At 42.9% G+C, this 27,994-nt stretch overlaps 8 protein-coding genes across 10 annotated transcripts in view; 6 read left to right on the forward strand and 2 right to left on the reverse strand.

Moving 5' to 3' along the window:
- Nucleotides 1-7,797, forward strand: part of LOC120425261 (dynein beta chain, ciliary) — a 36,853-nt gene extending 29,056 nt beyond the window's left edge. For all 3 annotated transcript variants that reach the window (XM_039589705.2, XM_039589703.2, XM_052708884.1), the window contains 14 exons: nt 14-756; nt 919-1,352; nt 1,421-1,782; nt 1,840-1,996; nt 2,048-3,397; nt 3,453-3,622; nt 3,682-4,179; nt 4,237-4,315; nt 4,378-4,980; nt 5,039-5,355; nt 5,421-6,837; nt 6,913-7,061; nt 7,241-7,373; nt 7,431-7,797. In XM_039589705.2, coding sequence (XP_039445639.1) covers nt 14-756; nt 919-1,352; nt 1,421-1,782; nt 1,840-1,996; nt 2,048-3,397; nt 3,453-3,622; nt 3,682-4,179; nt 4,237-4,315; nt 4,378-4,980; nt 5,039-5,355; nt 5,421-6,837; nt 6,913-7,061; nt 7,241-7,373; nt 7,431-7,592 — 6,574 coding nt within the window. In that variant the 3' untranslated portion in view covers nt 7,593-7,797. The remainder of the gene's footprint in view (nt 1-13; nt 757-918; nt 1,353-1,420; nt 1,783-1,839; nt 1,997-2,047; nt 3,398-3,452; nt 3,623-3,681; nt 4,180-4,236; nt 4,316-4,377; nt 4,981-5,038; nt 5,356-5,420; nt 6,838-6,912; nt 7,062-7,240; nt 7,374-7,430) is intronic.
- Nucleotides 1-27,994, reverse strand: part of LOC120425283 (dnaJ homolog subfamily C member 11) — a 51,248-nt gene that overhangs the window by 19,734 nt on the left and 3,520 nt on the right. The gene's annotated exons all lie outside the window — the stretch shown is intronic.
- LOC128092684 (uncharacterized) lies at nt 14,642-15,150 on the forward strand. Its single transcript, XM_052707027.1, has 3 exons — nt 14,642-14,721; nt 14,834-14,877; nt 14,957-15,150. Exons 1-3 carry the CDS (start codon nt 14,642-14,644, stop codon nt 15,148-15,150), a joined length of 318 nt encoding a protein of 105 aa, XP_052562987.1.
- On the reverse strand, nt 15,803-19,082 carry LOC120425262 (zinc finger protein 583-like). Its single transcript, XM_039589706.2, has 2 exons — nt 17,648-19,082; nt 15,803-17,589 (listed from the first exon to the last, which is right to left on the reverse strand). The coding sequence occupies exons 1-2, from the start codon at nt 19,019-19,021 to the stop codon at nt 16,597-16,599; spliced, it is 2,367 nt and encodes a 788-aa protein (XP_039445640.1). The 5' UTR covers nt 19,022-19,082; the 3' UTR covers nt 15,803-16,596.
- Nucleotides 20,840-22,037, forward strand: LOC120425266 (cx9C motif-containing protein 4). Its single transcript, XM_039589710.2, has 3 exons — nt 20,840-20,990; nt 21,106-21,179; nt 21,304-22,037. The coding sequence occupies exons 2-3, from the start codon at nt 21,113-21,115 to the stop codon at nt 21,486-21,488; spliced, it is 252 nt and encodes an 83-aa protein (XP_039445644.1). The 5' UTR covers nt 20,840-20,990; nt 21,106-21,112; the 3' UTR covers nt 21,489-22,037.
- LOC120425268 (uncharacterized) lies at nt 21,497-22,037 on the forward strand. Its single transcript, XM_039589712.2, has one exon. It carries the CDS (start codon nt 21,497-21,499, stop codon nt 21,692-21,694), a length of 198 nt encoding a protein of 65 aa, XP_039445646.2. The 3' UTR covers nt 21,695-22,037.
- On the forward strand, nt 21,706-22,037 carry LOC128092268 (uncharacterized). The gene has a single exon (XM_052708885.1). It carries the CDS (start codon nt 21,706-21,708, stop codon nt 21,901-21,903), a length of 198 nt encoding a protein of 65 aa, XP_052564845.1. The 3' UTR covers nt 21,904-22,037.
- LOC120425263 (GPI mannosyltransferase 1) lies at nt 22,108-23,510 on the forward strand. The gene has a single exon (XM_039589707.2). The coding sequence runs from the start codon at nt 22,108-22,110 to the stop codon at nt 23,443-23,445; it is 1,338 nt and encodes a 445-aa protein (XP_039445641.1). The 3' UTR covers nt 23,446-23,510.

Here is a 27,994-nt window from a genome sequence, read left to right on the forward strand (position 1 = left end):
TTCCCTTTCGCAGATACGTAACCAGCTGGATCGAGACGCGTACGATTCCGGCGGAAAAGTCCAACCTGGTCATCCTGTTCGACAAGTACATCCCGGCCTGTCTGGACAACATCCGGACGCGCTTCAAGAAGATCACCCCGATCGCCGAGATGGCACACATCCAAATGCTGTGTCACTTATTGGAGTGTCTACTGATCCCAATCAATACTCCCGCTGATTGTCCGAAGGAGTGGCATGACCTATATTTTGTGTTCTCGTGCGTTTGGGCGTTCGGTTCAGCTATGTTCCAAGACGCGGCCATTGACTACCGCGTGGAGTTCAGTAAGTGGTGGGTCAACGAGTTCAAGACCGTTAAATTTCCCCCCACCGGGACGGTGTTCGATTACTTCATCGACACCGAAACCAAACACTGGACGCCGTGGACGGAGATTCTGCCCAAGTTCGAGATGGACTGTGACCAACCGCTGCAAGCGGTACTGGTGCACACCTCGGAGTCCATCCGTTTGCGCTTCTTCCTCGACCTGCTGATGGAACGTGGCAACCCGGTGATGCTCGTCGGCATCGCCGGTTGCGGAAAGACGGTCGTGGTCAATGAAAAACTAGGCAGTCTGAATGAAAACTTTGCCATTGCTAACATCCCCTTTAATTTCTATACAACTTCTGAGATGCTTCAAAAAGTTATGGAGAAACCATTAGAAAAGAAAGCGGGTCGTAACTATGGTCCTCCTGGCAGCAAAACCCTTATTTACTTCATAGGTAGTATCCCATTGCAGGCTGATTGGTCCGACAGCCCAAAGACCACAAGACGGAACGGGTCAGTCTGATCCATTCTCCCCTTTTGGCTTCGCGGCTTGACGACCTTCAACCCAATGGCACTTAACCTCAAACGTGTAATCTTTCCTCTACCCTCCCTCCAAGATGATATGAACATGCCTGAGGTCGACGCTTACGGTACCGTTCAACCCCACACCCTGATTCGACAGCACATGGATTACACCCATTGGTACGATCGGAACAAACTGACCCTGAAAGATATTCACAACTGCCAGTACGTCAGTTGCATGAACCCAACCTCGGGCAGTTTTACGATCAATCCCCGACTGCAGCGACACTTTTGCGTGTTCGCGGTCAGTTTCCCAGGCTCGGAGGCCGTTACCACCATCTATCATTCGATCCTTCTTCAGCACTTTGCGAACGCTGAACAGAAGTTCAACATAGCTGTAACTAAAATATCACAAAATATTGTCGCAGCAAGTTTGGCTCTGCACTCTAAAGTGGCACAAGTGTTTCTCCCGACGGCCATCAAGTTTCACTACGTCTTCAATCTGCGCGACCTGACCAACGTGTTCCAGGTATCGCTCGATCGCTGACACGAGCGCATCAATACAGGCCGTAACTACTTCTACCTCAATCTTCGCAGGGGCTGCTGTTCAGCACCAACGATTGTCTGACGACTTCGAGTGACTTTATAAGGCTGTGGTTGCACGAAACACAGCGGGTGTACGGCGACAAGCTGCTCGACGACAAGGATATTGACAGCTTCACCAAGATGCAGAACGACCTGGTCAAGAAGTCGTTCGAGGAAATCGACGAGTCGATCGTGTTTGACAAACCGAACATTTACTGCCACTTTGCGGGCGGTATCGGAGAGCCCAAGTACATGCCCATTTCGGACTGGGGTGTGCTGACCAAGCTGCTGCAGGAGGCTATGATGTCCTACAACGATCTGATCGCGGCGATGAATCTGGTTCTGTTCGAGGATGCTATGATGCACGTGTGCAGGTTTGTGGTAGCGAGTATTTCTATACACTGCATATTGTAATGGGCGCTTCTTTCAAGAATCAATCGAATTCTGGAATCACCTCGTGGAAGTGCCCTGCTCGTTGGTGTCGGAGGCAGTGGCAAGCAGTCTCTGAGCCGACTGGCGGCCTTCATCTCCAGCTTGGAAGTGGCTCAGATTCAACTTAAAAAAGGCTACAGTGTGGCGGATCTGAAGGTATAACCGTTACTTTTGAGTTAGAGTTCCTAAGCTGAAATTTTCTCCTAGAATGAGCTCTCCGGATTGTACCTAAAGGCGGGGATGAAAAACGTCGGCATCATGTTCCTGATGACCGACGCCCAGGTGTCCAACGAGAGCTTCCTGGTGATCATCAACGATCTGCTGTCGTCGGGCGAGATTGCGGATCTCTTCCCGGACGACGAGGTGGAGAACATCATCTCCGGGGTGCGCAACGAGGTGAAAGGAGCCGGTTTGGTCGACACCCGCGAGAACTGCTGGAAGTTCTTCATCGACCGAGTGCGACGCCAGCTTAAAGTCGTGCTATGTTTCTCCCCCGTTGGAGTGACACTCCGCGTTCGATCGCGCAAGTTCCCTGCGATAATTACCTGCACGCAGATCAATTGGTTCCACGAGTGGCCGCAGGAAGCTTTGATGTCCGTGTCGTTGCGTTTTCTACAAGAGTTAACAATCCTTCCGAACGATTGCAGAGACTCGATCGCACGGTTCATGGCTTATGTACACACCTCGGTCAACTCCATGTCAAAAATATACTTGCAAAACGAGCGTCGCTACAACTACACAACGCCCAAGTCCTACTTGGAGCAGATCAGTCTGTACGACAAGCTGTTGAAGGACAAGCACGGAGACTTGAGACAGAAAGTGGAACGTCTTGAAAATGGTTTAGAGAAGCTACGTACCACAGCGGATCAAGTCGCTAGCCTGAAACAGAAACTAGCCGTGCAAGAGATCGAACTAAAGGAGAAAAACGATGCTGCTGATGCACTCATCGAAATGGTCGGAGTGGAGACGGAAAAGGTCCAAACTGAGAAAGCCATTGCCGACGAAGAGGAGCAAAAAGTGGCCGTCATCGCCCAGGAGGTCGCCAAGAAGCAACGCGACTGCGAGGAAGATCTTGTGAAGGCAGAACCTGCACTGCTTGCGGCCCAGGAAGCTTTGAACACCCTCAACAAGGCCAATCTAACCGAGTTGAAGTCGTTCGGTTCGCCTCCTGGTGCCGTGACCAACGTGACGGCTGCCGTTATGGTTCTACTCGCTCCGAACGGGAAAATTCCCAAAGATCGCAGCTGGAAAGCGGCCAAAATAACCATGGCCAAAGTGGACGGCTTTCTGGACATGCTCGTCAACTACGACAAGGAACACATCCACCCGGAGATCATAAAGGCCATTCAACCATACCTAAAGGACACCGAGTTCGATCCCGAGTTTGTGCGCACCAAATCGGGAGCCGCTGCCGGTCTTTGTGCCTGGGTTATCAACATTATCAAGTTCTACGACGTATACTGTGACGTCGAACCGAAAAGACGTGCCCTGGCTGCGGCCAACGCCGAGCTGTGCGCGTCACAGGACAAACTTGCCATGATCAAGCGGAAAGTTGCCGTAAGTATCTAGCTTGTGTCCCCTTAAAAAATCTAACCGGTATACCATTGTCTAGTCCCTCGAGGAACAACTAGCAACACTGACGGCCGACTTTGAGAAAGCCATAGCCGACAAAATCCGTTGCCAGCAGGAAGCGGACGCAACGCAAGCCACCATCCAGCTTGCCAACCGGCTTGTGGGTGGCCTGGCCAGCGAGAATGTTCGCTGGGCAGAAGCAGTGGCAGAGTAATTTTGTTTGTTGCAACAACAGATCAACCAACCCCATGTACGTAAATCCTTTTCAGATTCATGCAGCAAGCGACCACCCTGCCGGGAGATATCCTGCTCGTAACCGCATTCATCTCCTACGTGGGCTGCTTCACCAAGCAGTTCCGGATGGATTTGCTGAACAAAATGTGGCTGCCGTTCCTGCGAGCGCTGGAACCAGGCATCGCCATCACGGACAACATCGACCCACTGAAACTACTCACAGACGACACGCAGATTGCGACGTGGCAGAACGAGGGTCTGCCCAGCGATCGGATGTCCATCGAGAACGCCACGATCCTGTCCAACTCGGACCGGTGGCCGCTGATGATCGACCCGCAGCTGCAGGGCATCAAGTGGATCAAGCAAAAGTACGGCGACGTCCTGAAGATCATTCGCTTGGGGTCCAAGGGATACCTGGAGGTGCTCGAGAAGGCCCTGGCGAAGGGATGTACCGTGCTGATTGAGAATATTGGCGAGAACGTCGACCCGGTGTTGGATCCACTGCTGGGTAGGAACCTGATCAAGAAGGGAAAGTGAGTAGTTGCTAGGGTAGGGCTGCTTTTGGTCTAACCGGAATCGATACCTTTCAGAGCCATCAAGATTGGTGACAAGGAGGTGGAGTACAACCATCGCTTCCGTTTGATTCTTCACACCAAGCTGGCTAACCCGGTAGGATATGTTCTAAAAAGTGACGTTAACCAACTTTTGCTAAAATGCACTACCAATTTCAGCACTACAAACCGGAAATGCAAGCCCAAACAACGCTGATCAACTTTACCGTAACCAGAGACGGTCTCGAGGACCAGTTGCTAGCCGAGGTGGTCAAAGCCGAACGTCCCGACCTGGAGGAGCTGAAGGCCGACTTGACGAAGCAGCAGAATGATTTCAAGATCATGCTCAAACGTCTCGAAGACGACCTCCTTTCGCGTCTTTCCTCAGCTGGTGGAAATATCCTGGGCGATACAGCGCTGGTTGAGAATCTTGAAACCACCAAGAAAACAGCCGCTGAGATCGAGGAGAAAGTCACTGAAGCTAAGGTTACATCTAAGGAGATCGATGAAGCACGCGAGTACTATCGCCCGGCGGCGGCACGCGCCAGTTTGCTCTACTTCATTTTGAACGATCTCAACACGATTAATCCGATCTACCAGTTTTCGTTGAAGGCGTTCAGTGTGGTGTTCCAGAAGGCGATTTCCCGCGCAGATCCCGCCGACACCGTTGCCCAGCGGGTGGTGAACCTTATCGATTGCATCTCTTTCTCAGTTTTCCAGTACACCACTCGAGGTCTTTTCGAGTGCGACAAGCTGATTTTCATGTCGCAAATGACGTTTCAGGTATTAGACTTTGCGCGCTTCCGACCCTTTTGACCAAACACAACTGCTTTACTTTCAGATCTTACTAATGAACGAAGAAATTACCCCGGCAGAAGTGGACTTCCTACTACGTTTCCCTATCAAACCACACGTTACCTCACCGGTCGATTTTCTAACCAATACAGCCTGGGGTGGCATTTGTAGTTTGGCTTCTAAAGACGAATTCCGTAATCTTGATCGGGATATTGAGACGTCTTCGAAGCGGTGGAAGAAACTGATAGAGTCCGAATGTCCGGAGAAGGAAAAGTTCCCACAAGAGTGGAAGAACAAGACGGCACTGCAGCGGCTGTGTATGATGCGAGCGTTGAGACCGGACAGGATGACCTACGCCATGACGTGAGCGGGATTGCTTGAATTGTAAGGGTAATACTTGTTTAAATGTCCGTTTTGTTTATCACCAGAGACTTTATCGAGGAAAAGCTCGGCGCGAGATACGTGGAGAACCGCACCATGGAGTTCGCCAAGTCGTTCGAGGAAACCAGCCCTTCGACGCCGATCTTCTTCATCCTATCGCCGGGCGTGAATCCGTTAAAGGATGTGGAAGCCCTGGGCAAACAGCTTGGGTACTCTTTGGATAATGGAAACTTTTATAATGTATCGCTAGGGCAGGGCCAGGAAGTGGTCGCCGAATCAGCTATGGACAAGGCAGCAACCTCGGGACACTGGGTTATTTTGCAGAACATCCATTTGGTTAAGAAATGGCTGCCATCGCTGGAGAAGAAGCTCGAATACTACTCGGAAGGATCCCACGAAAACTACCGCGTGTTTATGAGTGCCGAACCTGCTGCAACGGCCTCGGCACATATCATCCCACAAGGTATCCTGGAATCGTCCATCAAAATTACCAACGAACCACCAACTGGAATGCAAGCGAACATCCACAAGGCGCTCGACAACTTTACCCAGGAAACGCTGGAGATGTGCGGCAAGGAAGCAGAGTTCAAAGTGATTCTCTTCTCGTTGTGTTACTTCCACGCCGTGGTTGCCGAACGTCGCAAGTTCGGACCCCAGGGCTGGAACAAGACGTATCCGTTCAACGTAGGCGACTTGAATATTTCCGTGTCGGTTTTGTACAACTATCTCGAAGCAAACACCAAGGTTCCGTGGGAAGATCTTCGCTACCTGTTTGGTGAAATTATGTACGGTGGACATATTACCGACGATTGGGACCGCCGAACCTGTATCACCTACCTGGAAGAACTGATGCAACCGGATCTAGTCGATGGTGAACTGTTCCTGGCTCCGGGATTCGCCGCTCCCCCGAATACTGACTATGCTGGGTATCATGCCTACATAGACGATGCAATGCCTCCAGAGTCTCCGTACCTGTACGGATTGCACCCGAATGCAGAAATCGGCTTCCTAACCACAACCTCGGAGAATCTGTTCCGAACCGTGTTCGAGATGCAACCACGAGACGCAGGAGCCGGCTCGGGAACGACCGTGACGCGCGAAGACAAGGTCAAGCAAGTACTGGACGAGATCGTGGAGAAACTACCGGAAGAGTTCAACATGGCCGAAATCATGGGCAAAGTTGAAGAACGAACGCCGTACGTCGTGGTAGCGTTCCAGGAGTGCGAACGCATGAACTACCTGACGGGCGAGTTAAAAAGGAGTCTGAAGGAATTGGATCTCGGTATGAAGGGTGAGCTGACGATCACGTCAGACATGGAAGAACTGGAAAATTCGCTATTCTTGGACCAAGTCCCCACCAGCTGGTCGTCGCGAGCCTATCCCTCGCTGCTAGGCCTCGCCGCCTGGTTCGTAGATTTGCTGCTCAGGCTACGAGAACTGGAAACCTGGTCGGCCGACTTTGTCGTAAGCTGTCGTGAAACACTACCTTGAATACTCAAGGAAAAGTTTAATTCTTCTCCTCTCATTCTTACATTCCAGCTTCCCATCTCGGTTTGGCTGGCCGGATTCTTCAACCCGCAATCGCTGCTGACTGCCATCATGCAGTCGACGGCGCGAAAGAACGAACTTCCCCTGGACAAGATGTGCCTGCACTGTGATGTAACCAAAAAGCAGAAGGATGACTTCACGTATGCATCAGCATCCACATTACCTTAAGTGACCTATCTGCTTTTACGGGTTGCAATTCGTCTCGCGAGATGTGGTTCTTGAGATTTCTTAAGATTGGCTTTGGAAGTTTCACGAGCTGTTTCAAATGCTTTTTTGACTTCGTCATCACACAAGATCTAAAATGTGATTTTTGTTACAGAGCTGGACCACGTGAAGGCGCATACGTGCACGGTATCTTCATGGAAGGAGCCCGCTGGGATGTGCAGCAGGGAATTATTATGGAATCTAAGCTAAAAGAACTATACCCGCAAATGCCCGTGATTAACATCAGGGTAATTTTCGGCAAACTCCTTAGTGTCAGCTAACTGCTCAAAACCTGTTTCTTACAGGCTCTCACCCAAGACAAACAAGATCTACGCAACATGTACGAATGTCCGGTGTACAAAACGAGAACCCGAGGACCGACCTACATCTGGACGTTCAACCTGAAAACCAAAGACAAACCGGCCAAATGGACCCTAGCCGGCGCAGCACTATTGTTACAAGTTTAAAAATTCTACTCTATTCTATAATATTTTAGGATTTGTTTTAAAAACATAAGCTAGCAAAAATATGTTACGTTTGCAAAACTATTCTAATAGCACCAAATTCTTCTTGTTCTTGATGTAAATGTGTAATAAATAACCATACTTTAAGCTAGTAATATCGTCTTCATCGCTTCATTTTGAAATAAATTGCACCCATTTTTCACTGCAAGTACAATGTGATGAAGTTTTATTTCCTTTTAAGATGACGACTTCCATCATTGCTATCTGTTTTGTTCAAAGATATAAATTAAACTCTACAACTTTGAAGTAGTTGTTAACATTCCAACTCCCAAGCCCACAAAAAAGTTTGAACGATAAATTCACCTCGCTGATTCATGAGGATAACTCGAGCAATCGGGACAATTCTTTTATTCTAGTGATTTGTTGGGATGTCTAGATGATCCTCGAACTTTACAGAACTCAATCTGATCAAATCTGTAATTTTTGTGATATAAAAAACAACGTTCCAACGTTTTTTTTTGCGTGTTGGTAAAACAAAATTTGCCAACAATTCCGCGGGGGCATTTGTTTACAAAAAGTTGGAACGATGTTTTCGGTCGAAATTACAGATTTGTTCAAATCAAGTTCTGCAAAACTTTAGGATCACCTAGACATTCTTACAAATCATTAGAGCGCCATTTTCCCGGGAAACGGGAAATTTTCAACCAAATTTTAAAATTATTGAAGATTGCTCTGATCTTAGTTCTGAATCATATTTTGCACCAAAATTGAATAGAACAGCGACTTTAATGGTTAAAATAAGTGTAAAGATCAACTAATAGCTTGACTGCATGTAAAAATTCATACAACTACAAGAAAATGTATATTTTTCTAATTGTTTAAGCTCAAATCATACAATAAATCAAAAAATGATCTCTTGTATTTTTGTTGAAAAGTATTTTTTCATCAAAGTGTTTGGACAGTAAGTAAAATGAATCCGTACTCCGCAATCTTAAATTTCTTTAAAACTTACCTCTGTGACCAGTTTGAGAAAGTATGGTTTGACACATTAAGTTGAAACGAATAAATCATTCAGATTTTTTTTTTTTTTTTTCATAACAAATAACTTCTTTAAACCAAGTTAAGTTTTTCCTTAAAAATCTAACTTCTCGTGTTTGTTTTACTTCAAACAACTCAATGTTTTTAAATATTTAGAGCAAGTTATTCAACCATGTTTGCATTTTTCGGGCACCTCTTAAACAATACAAAGTTAACCTTCTGTTGCACCAGTGCTTCATAATTCTTTTACTTTAAATTGATTTTTTTTAACGAATTGAAGTAATTGTTCTTGCAAAAACCTATTTGAAATATTTAATGAAACCAATTCAATTTTCATCTAATTTAATCATGGTAAACAAAAACGTAAACTATTCGTATTCTTTATTCTGTATCCAATTATTCTTCAAAAAGCTTACCTGAATTGTAAAAGATTATTTTCATTAAAAGTAAATCTTTCCCAGTTCCTGAGGGGAACACCCCAAGTAGCACTCATAACTTGTCGACTGTTGAATAATAGTTAAACAATTGTTTTTGATAAACATACGAGAAAAAATCTGAACATAACTTAAATAACAGTTTGTTTCACTGCTTGTATAACTGACTTGTGTAACTATCGTGTTTTGTGCCACAAAAGTGTTAAAACACAGTCAACTTCACTCTTTTCCAACAAAACACAACATGGGAAAAATTCTCACCTATTTGGAGGGTTCCATCCAATTTGCTGATTTACACTGTTTAAACAACTTATTTTGGAACACCTTCGATAGAAACTTGCTTGCTCACTACCATTTAGGGTATTTATCACTTGATTTCAGTCGAAAACGCTTTTTATGAGCTGTAATTAAACGTCAAAATCCTGATATGCCATGATGCTGTTCCCTCATCTGCATTGTTTTCCTCGAAAACAGTTTGTTGAATAAGAATAATATTGCACTGTTTGTTTCACTGCTTATCTAACATTGTCATGTGACGGCATCTTCTGAAAAATGGGCGTGGCCAACCATTCTATAAATAACCTTAGGTTTTCTCGCTTTGTTGCACAAATGTTATCGGAGAATAGGTTATATAACTGATATTCAACAAACATATTCAACTTGACATTGCGTGTTGTAAGGTGGTGTAAATTTGTACGTGAGGTTTTTAGAGTATCAATAATGTTTATTTATCGAAGATTGCAATAATTTTAATTGTTGACCGATTATTTATAAAAATATCTCCGGTAAAAGCTACAAAAAATATCCGCTTACGGAATTCATGATAGAGAAAACAACAAATTAAAATCACACCAATTTTCAATGTTACTCCGTGGTACGGTAATCGAAATGACAGTTGAAACGGTTTGTTATAACAAAGTTACATAATGGAGTTATAAAAACTGACTTGAAACAAACTTATATAACTTTATTTCCAATGACAGCCTTTTCTGGAGTTAAGTTATATAGCTCACTGCTGTATAACAAAGCTGACAGCAGCCTTCTTATTGACGTTTAGGCCAGCTTGTTTACTATGAAGCCTCGTGGAGAGATGTGGAAGCGCGCCTGGACCTGCCTGGAGATAACAAGAAGTCGTCAAAGTCATCGGATCGAATCTTGGGAAAGACGAAGTTCATCAAAAAAAAAAAAAATGAAAATCTAATAGTTCGCCATGAAGAAGGTTTCACATGAATCGCAGTTAGAGAGCGCGAAAATATTATTTTATTTTTTTTTCATGCAATTTCATTTTTTTTTCTAAATAAATCGGGCAGAAACAAGCGTACCAAAATAGTCAGAGATACTATTCATATTGGCTTCGTCGTTGATTGAAATTCTGATAAGAACTGTTTGTTTACGTGTAAGTTGGGTAACGGTTAGACAACTGTTTTCAATCTATCTTTCCTTTTCAGCGTGCGCTTTGATTTGACAGCACAGCCGTTAACCACGCCCCCTTTTTTCGTTGAATCTCTTGTTAGCTAGCACAGTGTTGTCAGATACATTTGTACAACTTACTCTGATAACTTGCATCTTATTCTGGCAAGTTATACAACAGAAAAAAGTGCGCTTTTTCCAATGCACAGGAGTTGTAGAACAAGTTGTGGTAACGAGGCCGTTCGGTTATACAACAAGTGAGGAAATACGTTTATCTGACAAAGTGTGTTGCTTGGGACCCTTGACGAGTATCGGGGCCGGCATTTACAAAGCGGATTCAGTGGCAGTTGCATTCTCAACTTAATGTTAACATGTTAAGGTTAATGTTAACATTCCATAATTCGCCTCCCTAAGGTGTCGTGATAAGGTCCAGTTTGTGACGATACACTACCTTCCCTTTACTAAGCAATCGATTCCAGAAGAGAAAAGATCACCAGTTGTGTTGGTCCGAGCCGGGATTTGAACCCCGATCTACCGCTTACGAGGCGGAAGCGTTACCACTGGGCTACGTGGCTCGGTCATATTTTCATTAAGCTAGGTCTATTTCCAGTTGCTTCAGAAACCAATATTATCAGAAATAAATCTTGATAATAAATTGAGTTTCTCTATTTTTTTAGAGCATTTTTCAAAAAATGGTTCCAAAAAAAATAAGAAAATGTATACTTCCGCTTGAATTTCGTAATACCGTTCCAACTTTTTTGCGAGGCTTGGGCGTCCCTGTAAGTTGAACATGCGTTGAGCGTTAAGGCTAGTATGCAGATCGGAAGGAAAGCGGTCAAGAAACAGCTTTACGAACAGCAGAACAAAGGAGATTTCTTGGGGCCTTTCTTCACCCTCTCTGACTTGCTTGCGCTGCCGCTGCTGCCCATTTGATTTTTTTCTTGACCGGTTCCTTCCGAAGTGCGTATACCGCTTTACTGTGTTAAAACTTTACAACATTTAAACATTTAAACTTTCAAACTAACAAACTTTTAAACTGTTTAAACTCCCGAAAAAGATCCGACAGCGGTTTTTTATGGATTGAAGTTTGCGGAGGGTGCCGAAAAAAGGTAAACAAATCACTTCGTGCAAGAACAACTGTTGAACAATAGATAGTGATCTGGTTGTAGAGGTTACAGACTGGTTATTTTGGCGGAAACGACATTGTTTGGTTTTCTACCAACCAAGTGCCGCGTGTCAAAGCTGATTGTATTTGCCCAAAAACTGTCAACGAAATTCAAGATCAGTTTTTATACATCCCATACGAGCACGATTCTCAACGACCTGAACGGGATTCCAGCATGCTTCCGGACACAACTCTACTGCATTTCGAAAGACAACAAAATGCGCTAGAATTCCAGTTAGTGCATAATGAGAACCTTTTGTGCCGATTCATCATGGACGCTTTCAACATCGGCATCGAAGATGAACATTGGGGACAAAACAAATCGTTTTACAGTTCTGCAGGTGGCCAACTGGTGGTGGTGGTGAACTTTAATCAGCTGTTGTTTCTAGTTGAACTACATGGCCAATGGATGAAAGTCAGGACAACGGAACGTCAACACGAGGTTGGTATGGTACCAATATAACAGGTGGAGACAAGTCGTACTACGTCTCCAGACGGAGTTTTGGCACTTGAAGTAGTATTTATACCGGAGTCCGCCAAACGCTTATGTCGTATGCCACCGAAATGAAAAAAAAACTGCGTTATCCGTTTCATATGCGTGCTACAGCAAAATTTTCGTGACGAAGAATGGCAGAGATAGACATGGAAAAGAACAACATGCTCACCATTGCCAAAACAGTAATCTGCGAGAAATGCTTCCAGGTTTCCGGCATGCAATCTAGACTGGACAAAAATCTACGTTGAACTTGCCGCTGGAACTGACGAAGGAGCTTTGGGTGATGGTGAGAGTGGTGAAGGAGGTTCGGGTCTCACTGGTCGAATGAGACCTTTAGTCGTGCTGGCTACAGTTTAAACGGGAGAGTTATGACAAAGAACTTTTTCTAAAAGCTCTATGGGCGGTGTCAATACAACATTTTTGAAGATTTCGTGCGTTGCCATCACATGCACTCGGCGTGACATTCTAGGTGCTTGAATCTTACGCCCCAAGCAGAGATGATGTCTGCAACGCAAAAGTTTTCTGTTGCGTGGAAGTAGCAACATGTCGTGTGGGGTGCGATACTTATCCAGGTTTTTAAGCGAAGATGGAGTTTGAATTGTGAACGTCCGAAATGTCAGAATCGCTCAGTAGCACCAACATTAGAAAAAAATGATGCTGTCATGCCATGGCAAACTTTTTTCGTAATGTTGGTACCACTGCATGACTTTGACATTTCGGGCGTTCACAATTTGAACGCCATCTTCGCTTAAAAATCTGGATAAACTAACAGGCATGGCCATTGGCCATGTTGACAGTATTGGCCATAGCCTAGAGTGGCCGGAGCCTTGGGGGACAGTTCTCCCGGGGGGACATTTACCAAACCATATGGTTGAGGCAATATGGGTACCAAAAAATCATGGTTTTTGTCCTTTTCAGACCCACCAAATTTCTTAAGAAAGAGTTGTAAAACCTGGAGAGGATTCGTCCAAGATGGTTGAAAGGAAACTGAATAATAGTTAAGTTCTTTTGATTCTTAAGTAATCGATTGACTGCTTTATTAAAACTATTGTATTGTTCGACTGACAACATTTTCAAAATTTTCAAATCGAGACTAACATTCCAATCGAGACTAACATATTAAATGTTTGGCCCTTTTGAAATGTTAGTCCTGATTTGAAAAAATGAAAAAATAAAAAAAATAAAAAAACATTGTAATGGGCACTGTTTACACTCCGGCTTGGGCTCTATTACAATGTTTTGCTAGACATCAGTTTTCCTGCTTTTGAAACCATTGCATGGCAATATCTCAGCAACTAGAGGTCCTATCAATAAAGTTCAAAAAAGCAAAATATAGAGAATTTTCTCAGCTCTTCAAAATTTTTTTTTCAAAAGTGGGCAAACATGTGCAATAATTTAAAAAGACTGGAAAACTGCGACTATTTTCAAAAAAGTTTTAGGTAAAGGTAAATGGCTCTAACTTAGCTATAAAAATAGTGTTTTTTGCAAATCAAATTTAAGTGACAAAAAGTTAAATTAAAAATCACCAAATTTTTTTTAACCGTGTATCATTTTTATTTCAGTGTATTCCTAATTCATACCTACAACTTTGCCGAAAACACCAAATCGATCAAAAAATTCCTTCAAAAGATACAGATTTTTGAATTTTCATACACACAAAAAAATATTACTGTAATGGCAAAAGTAACTTACTGTTGAAATAAAAAGTGGACAAAATTTGCTCAATTTAAAGTTTTTTTTTCTTGTTTTGAATATGAAAACTTTTACTGCTACAGTTTTTGGAAATCTGATTGCTAACTGATTTAAAAGTTTTTACTTTCAATTCGACTATACATAATTTCTTTCATTTCGTCGTTTTCGTGTAACCGTGTACTCCTAAGTACAAAATGTAAACAAACATTTTGGTAGTGCCGGTGGTGAGTGAGTTGTCCACGAAGCGAATCAAATCCGGACGCGGCCACAGCCAGGAGTCGGACGCGGACACCTTTGTGAGCCAAAACAGCAGCAGCGGAAGGTGGGTGGTGCCGGTGCGGGACGAGGTCGGGGGGAAAGCTGGTTTTCGAAAAAGGACAAGGCCAGCTTCCTGCAGGACCTGCAGCTGTTTCACGACCGGAGTTGGTAAGAAGGAAGCTTGGGTGTTTGGTGGCGTTTGTGATTAATTTTGTTTGTTTTTTTGTAGTACGCAGTTTATGCGGTTGCCGAAGATCGGAGGTCGGGATGTGGATTTGCACCGGTTGTATTCAGTGGTGGTGGCCAGGTGGACGAAGTTGAAGCTGAAGCAGATTTACATCCGCTTTTCGAACAAGTACGATAAAGTAAATTTTAACGGTGAGGTGAAGGATCCGACGGAAGAGGGAAACGACGAGAAGCACCATAATCGGAGGTGGTCAGCGCGGATGTTGCACTCGGTGCCGGCGGTTTACGACCATCAGCAGCATTATGTGCCGGAAGTGATGACGGGACAGTGTGGGATGTCCTGAGGGTCCGCATCCATTTCTCGTTGCGGGACATGTTTGACGATTATTACCTGACGATCCAGAAGAACAGTTTGCACCAGTTCTGGATGGACCGTCTGTACGAAAGCTGCAAGTCCTGGAGTTGACGTACTCCGAAAGAGTCCGAAAAGGTGACCGAAGAAGTCACCGGTATTGCGAATGTGCTCAGTGTCTCACCAATTTCATTTACTTTCAAACTCTTTCAGCAACTACCGCCCAAAACGCAGCTTCAGCGGGATGAACTTTGACGGCGAGTTGGAACATCTGTGTCATTCTCGAAGGAGGACGAAGTGATCGGGAACTATCCGTTCAGGCGCTTTACTTCCCAGCCGGAAAAAGTCGACTTCCCTTCCCGGCCAACTCCTCCAAGCCTGTCCTGATGATGACCGGCAACGAGACCACCCTGTTCTCTACAACGCAGTCGCGCTCCAAAATGAAGGCCGCGATGTTGCTGCCCAACGAAACGTCCATCCGTAACCTGCTCAGCATGGGGCCTTCGGACGTGACCGATGGCGTACCGTAAGAATCGGTTCAGCTTGGACGCGGAAGTTAGCCTACCATAAGCAGATGTTTTGAATACAAAAAAAACGGAAGCAGCTGTTTTAATAATAAAATATTGAAATAAAATCCATCACATTTTTCGAAAATCATCACTGTAATGTTAAATGTTATTTATTCATGCCATAAAAAGTTTCTTCTAAAATTAAAAGCAAAAAACTTTTACCGATACAACGATTTTGTTCCAGAGATGCATGGTAGTTACTGCTGTAACAGACTTTGTTTTGTTTGTTTGTTTTTTTTTTTTTTTTTCCTTAAAATATACTTTTCTTTAATGTACTAGTAATATCAAGTCTATTTATCATTCGCCTAATCTCTTTTTTTTATTTTATTGCGAATTTATTTATTTGAATAATTCTTTATCTGTCCTATAAATTATCATTACTATAATCTAAGCTTGTTTTGTATCTCTATTTATTACCTATTGTCTAATTTTACATCTAATACATCTAGCTTCTCATATTTATTCTTCAAAATACGCTCATCATCGAGCTCATCATTCTCTTACTATTGTTACTGGATTTTTTATAAAATAAACTCTCTTTTAATGTCTATTGTTTTCAATCTTCACCCGTTTTTTTCAAACAAATGAGGTTTGAGCCCTTACTCAATTTATGGAATGGTTAAAGAATTAACACAAATATTACTATTGTATTTTTGGTAAACTTTTATAACATGCTTAGGACCAAAAATTGTAACAAAACACCGCGACAAAAGAAATAGCAACAGATAAACAGACTCAACAATAGGGAAGATTTCAGGAGAAAACAATACACAGTAAAATAACAATTAGTTTTTGAATTCAAACTAAAATAAAACAGTTTTTGCTTTAATGAAAATTGATAGACACACTATAAATGGTTAGGCGCTTATACTTACATCAAACCCTACCTAATGTACCACCCCCGGCCGAGTTAAAATGCGTAACCGGAAAAGAAGGTGTGCATGCCTGGCACGAACACTCAAAGCGTGTTCTAGTGTGTTGCTCGTACTGACTCAGAGCAAGGGTGAGATGTAGGTGTAAGGGCAGTGCGTGTTCGTCGGGAACCTGGTGCATAAGATCGGTCAAGGCCCGTTCTTACACTGAAAATTGCGAATTGCGAAATGCATGGTAGTATCAACAACTTTCCAACTTTTAAATTAAAAAGTTTGAACTTTCTACGAATATTCACCAACGCGAACTTTTAATCCAACGAACGATCGTTTTTGAATTTAGAGTATTTTTTCTTTGTGTGTATATCAATTTTGTATGGACAGTTGCCAAATTTGTATGGAAATTTATATGGGCAAATTAATGATGCAAAATGGCTTCTTTGGGCATATCGAAGGCACCAAAAAAGTTTCAGCCGGAAAAAATTGAATGACCGAAATCTGAGAGAATTGCTCTGTTACGTTTATTTCTATGTTAACACTAACTACCAATCGGCTGCTGCAGTATGATAATATTCTGTGGATTGAGCATTTCAGCGCTCAACAAAATCGCTTCCCGACCATCGGCCGTCTGTATGATTTGTGGCAACTGGTGAACTTGCTCGGTAATAGCGCCCGCCAACGTAAACGTAGCACCTTCCGGAACCAACCGAACTTCCTGGGGAACCTGTACCGTCGCCGTCTCTATCCGTTTTTGTTCCTCTTGTTTGGATGCGCCATCTTCCTCGAGATGCAAATAAACGTGTCTTTTGAACGAATTCCGATCGGAGTACGTTTTGCCACACGTGGTACATGAATAGGGCTTCTCGTTTGTCGCAGCGGAGTGTGTCTTGGCGTGGAGAACCATGTGTCGGAGTCGAGTAAACCGCCGGTTGCATACCTCGCAGGCGAAACGCTTCTGGGACGAGTGCACCGCCAGATGGCCGTAGTACGTGGAGGATGTCTTGAACTTTTTCGAGCAAATCTTACACTCGTAGGGACGATTTCCTGTATGCGTATTTTCGTGATCAATAAAATCCCGCAGCTGACCCACTTGAAGGCCACAATAGCTACACTGAAACCGTTTCCGGTGCTTCCTCATGTGGGAATGATAGCTGGTGGCCGATGGTAATGTCGTGTCACAAACCTTGCAGTGATAGTCCTTCCTTCCGTCACTAGTTGAAACGGCCGTCACTGGCTTCCGGAGCGTTTTGATCTCGGCCTTGTCTGCATCGTGAGTCAGCTCGTGCCGTTTGAGCTCTGCGTTTGACCGGAAGCCGAGCTGGCAGACTCCGCAAACGAATGGTCGTTCCTTGCAGTGAAACCGTCGTTTGTGTTCGATCAGGTTGGACACTCTGTTGAACGATGCCGGGCAGAACGAACATTTATTTGGCTTTTCTTTTGTATGTACTCGCATGTGCAGCTTCAATTCGTAGCTTGAGGAGAGCAGCTTTTCGCATAGTTTACACTTCATTGAGTCCGGATCGCTGTGCATCTGAATTTAAGATTCATGTTAAGTAATTGTTATTGCATTTAACTCTTATTTAACCTACCTTGAAGTGGTGTTGATATCCACGCCTTGATCGCAGAACTTTCCCACAAACCTCACACGATATTGGACCGCTGTCCTCATGACTGTTCTGCTCGTGCAACAATCTCGTTCCATAATTCGAGAATCTCACATCACAAACCCGGCACTTGAGCGGTTTCAAGTGCATGAAAAAGTGCTTGTTCAAAGCAGCCAGCGTCCTGATGGTCACGTCCTGCGTAACGCATCGTTCGCAATTGTACGGCAACATATCAATGTGATCTGGCAGGTGTTGTTCGAAAGCTGCCAGACTTTCATGTTCCTTCTCACATATGAAGCACCTATGTTTAGCTCTCTTGAGGGCTCGTACCGTTTCCCGGACATTTTTTCGTTCTACCCGATCTTCTCGGGTAAACATCCGCTCGTTCTTTGTCTTCAATGGATTTCGCCTAACGTTCGAGCTGGTTTCAATATCAATCGAGCCGTTCTTTGGTTCAACTGTTAAAAATTCAATTTGTTCTGAAGGCACTAGGGAATCTACTATTTCAATCTGTAGCACCTCTTTTCTTGCAACACGAGAATGATCGCCTCCTGCATCCTGCTCGTCATCAATACGGAGCTCTGTTTGTGATGCATCTTCTTCAACATCATCTTCAACACTCCTCGAACAATAGGATTGTGGATTATACTTTTGAAGTATTGTTTCAAACTGTGACCAACGACACAACTTGACTTCCTGTCCCAGAATCCATTTCAACGATTCTTCAGTTTGTATTACTCCTTTCAGGAATAGGTTCATTTTCATGTCTTTAAAGATTTTGATGCTATTTTCAATAGCAATCGCTTGCTCTGCTTGCTCATCCAGAATACTGTAGAAATGTATCACGTCTCCTTTACGATGATGGTGCCAATTTTCATAAGCTCCTTTCGCCTCAATCGTCCTCTGGAATGCCTCAAAATCCAGTATCAGCTCTTCCAACAGCTCAACCGGTTTCAAATACTCATCCTCCAAATACTCCACACATTCGTGCTCCGATTCCAACGTTTCTTCTTCCACCTCAGGTTCACGTTCCACCACATTCTTCTTCTTCGGCCTCCCTCTTTTTATCAGCGGTTCGCCTTCCTTCCGCAGCACGGTTCCAAAAATCGTCGGAACGGCGTCCTGTTTCAGCTTGGCCGGTTTATCGTACCGCACAATGTCCTCCGGCTGAAAATGATTAATGCAGATGCTGGCCGTACTGCCCGGTTGCCATCCCTCCTCTCGGTTGACCGCCCGTATCCAACGCTCGCGCAGCTCCTGGTCCACGGGGAACTTGAACGTACTGATGGCCGACTGTCCCTTGCGCCGGATGGCATCGTAGTTGGAGTTACAATCCGGAACACAACACTTGCGGCCCATTGGAGCAGCTTTGCTAGAGTGCTTTCGACTTGAAGTCGGTTGTAGAAACTGAACTTGTTTACAAACAACATCGAAGTGTCAATATTGTTGTACCTGTTTTTTGTTTTGTGTTTTAGCCGTGTTGCCATAAGAGTTAAATTGAGGCCGATTCTTTGGGAAATAAAATTCCTTAGAAAATAATTTTTAAATGTTTTTTTTTTCAGATTCATAATCTTAGAACCACCGAATAATGTTTTTTTTTCATGTTTGTAGACATAATGCTCAGAAATAGTTAATTGAAAAAAAAAATAATAGCGGTTAAAAAACGCTTCTACAAACAATACGTTGCCAATTATTTTTTATTGATGCATTCTGAATAAATTTTTCATGATTTTCTAAAACAAACATGGCTGATCGGGAATGATATCGTTCATAGCAAGTTCACAGCTGAAAGGCATCATTCCCGATCGACTATTCGGTGACCATGTTTGTTTTAGAAAAACATTCAAATCTTGATTCAGAATGTATCAATCAAAAAATGGGATTCTTTGTGTTGTTGGTAGAAGCAGTGATTAATTTTTTCATTTCCATTTACTATTTCTGGACCCTTCCTTTTTTTCTTGCTGAGCGTCAATTTTGTTTTCTTTTGATGATGATGCCTTCTTTCGCTGGTTTTAGGAAAGTATGAACAAAAATGTTGCCGCCGAGTAATGATTTTTTGAAGGAAAAAAATGGAAACTAAAAATCTTACTCGAAAAGTTCTTCGCGGATTTTTTGATCAAGTGCACCGTAAGATATAGCCACTTTAAGGTGAAGCCGTTGATCATTTTCGAAGAAAATTGATCATCACTATAAAATATTCTGTATTTAATTCAATTTAACGAATTTCTGCACCAAAAGGAATCAGCATGTGCCAGTTGTTGCCTTCTTGAAGCCACTGAAAGAATTTTTGATCTAAATCAAATGTGCTTCAAAATTTATATAATTTTGTGGCACATTCATTGACGTCCTAGTTGGCAATCATTGATTAATGACGGTTTCCATAACTTTACAAGGAATGCGATAATCGTTACCAAAAGGAATCAGCATGTGTAAGGTACATAGATATTCTAAACAACTTGTTGAAGGAAAAAATCTTGAACGTAAAATCATGACAATGATGGAAGTCTTCACGTTAACTGAATATTTCTAGTTTTTCGATTTTTGAAAAGTTTTATATAATATAGAAATTGATGTTTTTGAAGTCTCATCCAAACAGACTTTAATTTTCTAGTACCAATATCTCAATCTTTTTGATCCTAATCCATTTTGAGACATTTGATTGGATTTTTGTTTTTTTAGAGAGCTGGGAGTGGGAGCTGGAAGCTGAGAGCGTCAATAAATCTCCAGAATCCGGAGTTGGATTCGGAGACATATACACTGACAAAATAAAATTTTTGTAAGTTTGTCTGCTATTCGAAAATAATTTGCAAGGGTGATATTTCTTCATTTTAATACTCAAAAACAAAATATTTACATGCCTGACCGAACACAATAACCTTAAAACGAAGCAATTTTTTTATCTTTTCCGAGTGGAAACATAAGTAAGGCACCTTAAATTATTAATTTTATATGACTTCTGAAAAAATATTTGTAGCAAAAAATGCATTTTTAAATTACAAAAAAATGCCTGTTTGTCAATTTCTTGGCTTGTAATTTAAATTTTTATATTTCTAGACTTTAATTATTTATTATATTTTATTTATTTTTATTTTTTAAATGCCCTCTTGTTTTTTGCCAAATTTTATTAGCCACTCTCCCCTTTTGGGTGGGAAACCGCTCCGACAAACCGGCCTGCTGCGCTGAATCACTCACAACAGCTGTCACATTCGCAGCATTCAGGTGCAACTTTCGTTTTGTCAACATCAGAAGTGCTTTAGTGACAAATTGGTGAAAAATCGAATGAAAATTATTCAAAGGCTACATTTTTCCGTACAAACTAATGCGAAAGGTAAGCCTTAGCAAGTTTGATAGTTTTAGAAGTTTCAGAACGTTCTTACAAGCAGTAATTGCTGCGAAATGTATGAACAAGTGCTCCGCCCTTTAAACTGTATCCTTCCTTCCAGGCTATTGATGTCCAGCAAGAAGTCCAAAGATCCGTGTAAAGTTTCGGCCTGCAGAATCCAAACCTGTCTAAAAGGTACGTGAGTCCGTATCATTTCCAAACCCAAGAGAAATCTCCACAAAAACTTACGTAACCTAACCTAGCCGGCTTGTTTAGCAAACCAGGGGACCATTCGCGACTAACGTAATTTATTTTTCAGAACACAAATTCGACGAAACGCGCTGCTACGATGTGCTGGAGGCTATGCGCCAGTGCTGTCTAAAGTGGCACCAGGTATCGCTGTGTTGTTCCGGAATCAAGCTGGACCGTGACTATCTGGCGGACAAGGAAGCCGCCGATCGCGAACGGGAACAACAGCAAAAGAAGCAGCAACAGCAGGAGTAGCGGCGGTGATGATCAACTACGATCCCCGGCGGCGCGTTCTCGTTCCCAAGCGTAACTGGTTCCAGCGCAATCCGCGCGTTTGGTCGTCGGCCTTGACCGTGTCGGCCCTGTTGGTCTTCTTCTCGAAGCCCCTGTACGACGCGTTCATCGCGGAGGAGAACCCGAACAAACGCGAGCTTCGGTCGTTCCGGATTGGGCCCAAGTGAAGTGGAGGAGGATGGAATCGGTGCGGAAGGCGAACCAGAGATTGCGCAACTATCCGGTGCTGTTGGCCAAGTGTTCGGTGGCGGCCGCCGCGTACGCCACGTGTGTAACCACGGATTTGAACGTGGCCCATCGGGTGTGCGAGAAGGAGTTTCAGCAGTTTCAGCTGTGTTTGCAGAAGGCCGCCCGGGAAATGGGCACGAAGCTGTGAAATTGTTTTGTGGACAATGCGTTTTAGTGAATAGTGAACGATATTTAGACTAACAGTTTCGGTGGGGAAAACGAAAGGAAGCAATCTACTAACAACTTATCATTGTAATAAACTTAAATATGTAAGTATCTTCACGTTTGGGTTTGGGTTTTCACTTAGCGATAGCGCGTTCATTTTGTAGATCATTACCAAAGCATTTCAACCATGATGACCTTTACGAAGCATCTCATCGCGAGCATCACCATCCGAATATTCCTGGTTTACTATGGCGAAGTTCAGGACAGCTTGTCGGATGTGCAGTACACGGACATCGATTACCGAGTGGTCACCGACGGAGCTGCGCACGTACTCAGCTTGGATTCGCCTTTCAAGAGGCACACGTACCGCTACACGCCACTGCTGGCCTATTTGGTGCTGCCAAACGTACTACTGCATCGAAGTTTCGGCAAGTTTCTCTTCTCGCTGTTTGACATTCTGATCGGGGTCCTCATCAAGTGGATCCTGCTCAACTGCTACCGCGGGAACAAGATCTCGATTGAGAAGAAGCTTCTCAAGCTGGAAACGCTCAACAATCGCAACAAATACCTGATAAAGCGCAAGAACGAGATCCTGAACAACAGCAACGAAACACTGCCACCAAAGTACATCCGGATGGCCGAGCTGAGCGCGTACTTTTGGCTGTACAACCCGCTCACGATGGTGATCGCGACCCGAGGCAACGGCGACTGCGTATCCTGCTCGCTAGTCCTGCTATCCCTCTTCTTCCTGCTTCGTAACGAACAAACGTTCACCCAGCACTTCACCGCAGGACTGCTGCTAGGCCTCGCAATCCACTTCCGCCTCTACCCCATAGGATTCTGCCTAGCATTCTACCTGGCAACCCTGGACAAACCGCTCACCACCGTCAAGGACTACCTCCGTGCAATCCTGCTCCCCAGCGCCCAACAGCTCGCTCTAGTCATCGGAACGTGCCTCTCCCTGGCCACCACGACCGCCTTCTTCTACTACCTCTACGGCTACCAGTTCCTCTACGAGTCCACCCTCTACCACCTCATCCGCAAGGACACCCGTCACAACTTCTCCCTCTACTTCTACCTGCAATATCTCGGCTCCAACTTCTCGCCAACCCTCATCGAAAAGATCCTCACCTTCCTCCCCCAACTCATCCTCATCCTCATGGTCACCCTCCGCTACGGAAAGCACCGCCAAACCCTGGGCTTTGCCCTGTTTGCCATCGCCTTCGTCATGGTCACGTACAACCCGGTCGTCACGTCCCAGTACTTTGTGTGGTTCCTCTCGCTGCTGCCGCTCAGCGTGAAGAACTTTCGCAACATGGGCCTGCGCAAGGCGGTCTTCATCCCCGTCATGTGGTTCATCGCGCAAGGGGGATGGCTCCTGCCGGCCTATCTGCTCGAGTTCAAAGGCTGGAACACGTTCGAGTTCATCTGGATCCAGAGTGTGGTATTTTTCTTCTCTAATATACTGACGCTGCAGATGCTGGTGGCAAACTATGATGTGAGTTATAATTATAAGATCGAGTGAAGCTTTTTGATGGAATGGTTGTACATAGATTTCGTAACCAATAAAATTTGCACTTTTGACTTAAAGTTTTTGTTTAGTTTTTTAGAGAAATTACCTTTTTTAGATTGAATTGACATTTTGCCATAGCATTGCTGCTCGGAGGGCACGTCGGCGAATTATTAATCTTAAGATTCAACACGATTCAACAAGTGTCTTCACTTCATAGTCGTGGTTAACTGGTTAAACACGCGAAGAATTTGAACAACAGTGCAAACGGTCGTAACCATTCGCCACGCCTCCTTGTGGGCTATCCACTACCACTTAGCTTAGCACATCTAAGCAAAGTAAAATTGATAAGTTACTTTAAAAAAGTACGTAACTTATGGCCGTCATCTACAATCAACTTAGAAAATTTGCTGGGCTGATGTACGTTGCTATGCAGTTGTTTGTTTACCTTTGATATAGAAACGTCAACTCACCGTTACCGTTGAGATTTTCCAGTACAAGCGTCAAGTTTCTAATTTCATTACTTTTCCATTGAAGAAGATCGGATGCATTTACATTCATTCAAATGCCTAAGCTAAGTACAATTTTCTAAGCTAAGTGGTTGTAGATAACCTATAAGTACATTTACCATCCCAAAACCCATCCAACTCCAAGCGAAACTTTCCCAAGGAAACCGTTGAAGAATTTCCCTTATCCCTGTGAAAAGGACTATGAAAACGGCCCACAGCATTAAAAATAAGGTTGAGAATTGGTTCTATTTCCAATTATGAACTCAACCTGGACTGCGATAACAGAGTTATCTACGTGCGCATGTATTGCGTGTACGTACACGAAAAAGATTGAGGTTAAATTTTGTACCCGCCAGCAAAACAAATGGGGTGCTAGTGTGCGTGAGCTCGGGCTTAGATAACTCACTCACATAAACATGAGTTTTTTTAAAGGTCCTAGAAGCTATTGTGTTTCATATGTTTATAGGACCTTTTCAAAAAAATCTCTAGAAATGTAGTCTGCAATCCGCCAAAATCACCTTTTCCTCGCGTGGCAGGGATGAAACGCGATTCAACTAGTCCTTTCCATAGCAAAGTTACTCTGATGGCATAGAGCTATCTAAGCCCGATCTCACGCACACTAGCTTACCATTTGTTTTTGCTGGCGGGTACAAATTTTAACCTAAAAACCCTTCGTGTACAAACACGCAATACATGCGCACGTAGATAACTCTATTGGCATCGATAAATGTTTTCTGCTTGAGGTGGCACCATCTACTGAAATAAGTTCTAGCAGGTCATCCACCATTAGTTTTGTAATTTTTAGTTAAGTGGCGTATACTTTTAAATTAAACCATCCAAAATTTTTCCTTCAAAATCAAACTGTGTAAAATGCCATTTGTCCACGGAAATTAACTTGATTTGAGCAGAAATTAGCAAAGATTTGCTCGGAATTAGTCAAAGTCTTGAAGTATAAAAGAAGCTTAGGAAAACAAATCCCCAAAACATTACCAGGGCCTACCGAAACATGAAATCATTCGTTGTCCTAATCGGTCTGGTGGTGGCATTTCTGGCCGTGTTCACTGCTGCCTTTCCGGAGGCACCGCTAGAAGATGTAAGTTTAAACCTTTTTTTTAGTTCCACGAAAGTTGCAAACGATTTGGCTTAAAAATTTCAGGATCAAAAGTGCATTTTTCATCCAACCTGCGGATTGCGTAGAAAATGAGATGCTGCTTAGGTTCAAAGTGATTTGTTAAATAAATGTAATCTCAAAAAAATGTCCCGTGTGTTCTATCCAAAGTAGGGTAAATATGGCTGTTTTGATCAAACTGAATTGTTAAGCTAATGACATGAAAATCATACACTTAATTAAGTGAAACTTTTAGTGACTTGAGTTGAATAAACAAATCGTGGCTTTTCTTTTGTATTGACGACCTGCCCTTTGTGCAAGACACCAAATCGATCAGACAAGATCACAAGTTACACATTTTCATATATTTACATACCTATTTGCGAAAATCTATAGAACTGCTCTCACTTGTTTCTAAACAAAGTTTGCAGTAATAAATACCTCCTAAAGTGTGCTAAATGCAGTTTATAACGGGCATAATGTTTAAGCCGATAGGCAGGGTGGCAATCCAACTTTAAAGTTCTTAATCGTTACTGTTTGTCGTATTTTGAAAACATCTGGAGCAGGGTTGTTAAAATATCAAAATATCAGCTCTCAGCAACTACAATTATCCCGCCTGAATATTCATGCCTCAAATACAACTGCTCTACTTTCCTTATTGAATCTCTCTGCGCCGAAAATAGCCGAACACGTTTTCGTGTTTACACACTCGCGATTGACATTTTCCTTTTCTCTCTCATTCCTGCTTCCACGATCATCCTACCGCAAAAGCGTTTAACCACAAAAGCCGAAACAAAACCAATTACGCAAACGCAGTTTAACGGGACGTCATGCGTGGTCGGCTCCTAATTGCCATCTCGCGTTCTCTCATTGCAGTTTTCTGAGAGATTGAGAGACTCAGCGGTGAGAGCGCATAGTCGTGGAAAAGGGGAGGAGTGATAGAGAGAGAATGCCATCGCTGGGAATCACAAGACACAAGAAGAGATCTCACAAGCTATAGAGCTATCTAAGCCCGATCTCACGCATACTAGCACACCATTTGTTTTGCTGGCTGGTACAAATTTTAACCTCACTTTTTTGTGTACGTACACGCAATACATGCGCACGTAGATAACTCTATAGTGACGGCAGCTATACTCTCGGATATTTTTGGTGCAGAGATAATCTATTGATAGCTTTTTTATCACTCATTTACAACACTGATCTGGAGTATTTTTTTAAAAAGGTCCAATAAACCAAATTTCCAGTTTTAGCTTTTTGGGTGTTTTTGAAACCGCCTTGAGTCAGGGGTAAAAAACACCCAAAAAGCAAAAACTGAAAATTTGGTTTACTGGACCTTTTTAAAAAAAACTCTAGACATTCACTTTTATGAATATTTCTTTATTTTTTTTTATGTAAATCCCAAAAATGTTAATACAAAAATAATATCAAGCTAAACAAGTATTTGCCGTTAATTGATATTTCCGGGATTTTTTTCAATTTCTCGACTTCACAAGACACCTTGCCGATAAGCAAACTTTATCGTCTATATAAAGTTTGCTCACAAAAATTCAGGCAGTATTGCTTATAACATGAATACACCGAAAACACAAATTTTCTTAATTTGCTTGGTTGTGACATTTGTGACCGTTTCAGCCTTTCCCGTGGTGATAATAGACGATGTAAGTTATTGAATTAAAACAGGTATAGAAAGGATTGTATTCCATTTCTGATAAACTGTGTTTACAAATTAGCCAAGACTTACAAGAGTGCATTCTTCAGTACAAACATCTTTATGTTAATTTCATGTGAAACACGGGCCAAAACATTTTAAATAATCCAGATTTTTAAGCGAAGATGGCGTTACGAATGGTGCACACCAAGGGGTAAGACAGTGAGGGATTTTGAGAAATTTTGAATAACATTGAGTTAAATTGAGCCACTCAAGTTACTCAGAATTTCTCAATCATCAACTTGATCTTCATGAACGACGTAACGAATTTTGACATTGACATTTGAACGCTGACACTGACAAATTCGACGGAATAAACTCTTGGTTTTAGTGTCGATTCCGTGCCGTGAGGTAGATTCTTTTGGGAGAAGAGCGACATTCAACGCCGTTTATCTATCCTTTTCCATCGCGTCGAAACCATCAAGTCCGCGGGACAACCGGTCGAGTAGAAGGAGCAGAAGCTAGCGGCCGCCCGAAATGTCAAAATCGCGCAGTAGTACCAACATTAGAAAAAAAAAAAGTGTAGCTGTCATGCCATGGCATTTTTGTAATGTTGGCATCACTGCGTGGTTTTGACATTTCGGTCGTGCAACATTCGTAAGGCCATCTTCGTTAACCCTTTCCCGCCCAAAGCAAAATCGAGATTTGTTTTGGTTTTTAATGGTTATAAGTTAACATTGTATACACTCAACCCCCGATGGTTGGTCACTATTTCGTTTGACACTTTTTTAGTTTGTACCCCGTTGGTTGGCCAAAGTCAAACTAAAAAGTGACAAACTGTCACTTTTTACACGGCGCTCACGAACACTTTCAAAACAAACGTTTGGTAGTGTGTGTGTGAACTCCGTGTAAAAGGGATGTCGAACTAAAAAGTGACCCCGTTTGTTTAACAACAGTTGTTGTCAAACCATCGGGGTTTGAGTGTATAAACTAATGAAAGTTGAACCAAGTTTAAAAAATGCATGGTTGCAGAGAAATTCAATTTTGAAGACAACAATTCGTGGTGCTCTGGAGTAACCACGGCGTTAGAGGGTTATAAAATCTGAATAAATAAAATTTCTGAAAATTATTTCACTTGACCATAAATCAAAAAGTTGCGTCTTTCAATTACGGACATTTTAGTACCCAAAAAAGTAAAGGTCATCGCTTAAATTTTATAGTTATCTCTGTTTTAGTAAAATTAGTTGCATTTTTCTATTTTTCGTCATTTTCTCATTTCTGCGCAACGCGCGTCAA

The sequence above is a fragment of the Culex pipiens genome, chromosome 2, assembly GCF_016801865.2.
Source record: "Culex pipiens pallens isolate TS chromosome 2, TS_CPP_V2, whole genome shotgun sequence".
NCBI lineage: Eukaryota > Metazoa > Arthropoda > Insecta > Diptera > Culicidae > Culex > Culex pipiens.

Bases quoted from the DNA above. Each gene is read 5' to 3' on its own strand.
- LOC128092268 (XM_052708885.1), top strand. From the start codon at position 21,706: ATGGAATCGGTGCGGAAGGCGAACCAGAGATTGCGCAACTATCCGGTG.
- LOC120425263 (XM_039589707.2), top strand. From the start codon at position 22,108: ATGATGACCTTTACGAAGCATCTCATCGCGAGCATCACCATCCGAATA.
- LOC120425268 (XM_039589712.2), top strand. From the start codon at position 21,497: ATGATCAACTACGATCCCCGGCGGCGCGTTCTCGTTCCCAAGCGTAAC.
- LOC128092684 (XM_052707027.1), top strand. From the start codon at position 14,642: ATGTTTGACGATTATTACCTGACGATCCAGAAGAACAGTTTGCACCAG. The intron at 14,722-14,833 runs GTCCTGGAGTTG...AAACTCTTTCAG, and splicing joins CGTCTGTACGAAAGCTGCAA to CAACTACCGCCCAAAACGCA. The intron at 14,878-14,956 runs GCGAGTTGGAAC...TTTACTTCCCAG, and splicing joins CAGCGGGATGAACTTTGACG to CCGGAAAAAGTCGACTTCCC.
- LOC120425262 (XM_039589706.2), bottom strand. From the start codon at position 19,021: ATGGGCCGCAAGTGTTGTGTTCCGGATTGTAACTCCAACTACGATGCC. The intron at 17,590-17,647 runs GTAGGTTAAATA...TCTTAAATTCAG, and splicing joins GATATCAACACCACTTCAAG to ATGCACAGCGATCCGGACTC.
- LOC120425266 (XM_039589710.2), top strand. From the start codon at position 21,113: ATGTCCAGCAAGAAGTCCAAAGATCCGTGTAAAGTTTCGGCCTGCAGA. The intron at 21,180-21,303 runs GTACGTGAGTCC...TTTATTTTTCAG, and splicing joins AATCCAAACCTGTCTAAAAG to AACACAAATTCGACGAAACG.